General features: G+C 42.5%; 1 protein-coding gene across 1 annotated transcript; it reads right to left on the bottom strand.

Moving 5' to 3' along the window:
- Positions 1 to 556: 556 nt before the first annotated feature.
- On the bottom strand, positions 557 to 1,030 carry LOC138910454 (uncharacterized). The gene has a single exon (XM_070201696.1). The coding sequence runs from the start codon at positions 1,028 to 1,030 to the stop codon at positions 557 to 559; it is 474 nt and encodes a 157-aa protein (XP_070057797.1).
- Positions 1,031 to 1,406: the final 376 nt, after the last annotated feature.

Below are 1,406 nucleotides of genomic sequence, written 5' to 3'. Positions count from 1 at the left end.
TAGGTCTAGGCCAATTCTGAATAGCCTCAATCTTCTTAGGATGCACTTTTATGCCCTATACATATACAACATGCCCCAAAAAGGCAACCGAGTCTAACAAAAATTCACATTTTGAAAATTTGGCATACAACTGATTATTTTTCAAAGTCTGAAGCACAATTCGAAGATGATGCTCATGCTCCTTTTGACTACTGGAGTAAATCAAGATATCATCAATGAATACAACCACAAAAGAATCCAAATAGGGTTTGAATACACGGTTCATCAAATCCATAAATGTTGCTGGGGAATTTGTTAGCCCAAATGACATCAGTAGGAATTCGTAATGCCCATACCGAGTCCGAAAAGATGTCTTTGGGATATAAGATGCCCTAATTTTCAATTGATGGTAACCAGACCTCAAATCGATCTTTGAAAACACCTTGGCACCCTGAAACTGATCGAATAAGTCATCAATTCTGGGCAACGGATATTTGTTTTTGATAGTGGCCTTGTTCAACTGCCGATAATCTATACACATCCACATAGAGCCATCGTTATTCTGTACAAATAACACTTACTCACCACAGAACGAGACGCTAGGTCTAATGAATCCCTGATCCAGCAAGTCTTGTAACTGCTCCTTCAATATTTTCAACTCCGGCGGGGCCATACGATATGGAGGAATAGAAATGGGCTGAGTGCCCAGAGCTAAATCAATACAGAATTCAATATCTCTTTCGGGTGGCATCCCCGACAGATCTGCAGGAAATACATCTTGAAATTCACGGACAACTGGAACTGAATCCAAAGAAGGAATTCCTGCGCTGGGATCGCGAATATAAGCCAAATAAGCTAGACGCCCTTTCTCCACCCTATGCCGAGCTTTCACATAAGAGATAACTTTGCTGATAGATTGGCTAAGAGTCCCTTTCCACTCTAGTCGAGATAACTCCGGCATGGCTAAGGTCACCGCTTTGGGGTGACAATCCAATAGAGCATGATAAGGTGACAGCCAATCCATACCCAAGATGACATCAAAATATACCATGTCAAGTAGTAGAAGATCCACGCTAGTCTCAAGACTCCCAATACTAACCACATATAAATGATAGACATGATCTACCACAACAAAATCTCCCACCGGTGTGGAGACACACACAGAAGCACTTAGAGAATCACGAGGCACAACCAGATATGAAGCAAAATAAGAGGACATATAGGAATAAGTAGATCGTGGATCAAATAGAACTGAAGCATCTCTATGGCAAACTGGAACAATACCTGTGATCACTACATTGGATGACTCGGCCTCAGGCCTAGCTGGAAAAGCATAAAATCGGGGCTAGGCCCCACCACTCTAAACTGCATCCCTAGGATGGCCTCTAACTGGCTGGCCTCCACATCTAACTGCCTGACCTCCATCT

This window comes from Nicotiana tomentosiformis, chromosome 4 (assembly GCF_000390325.3).
Source record: "Nicotiana tomentosiformis chromosome 4, ASM39032v3, whole genome shotgun sequence".
Classification (NCBI taxonomy): domain Eukaryota; kingdom Viridiplantae; phylum Streptophyta; class Magnoliopsida; order Solanales; family Solanaceae; genus Nicotiana; species Nicotiana tomentosiformis.
This window is presented reverse-complemented; position numbering and strand designations above follow the sequence as displayed.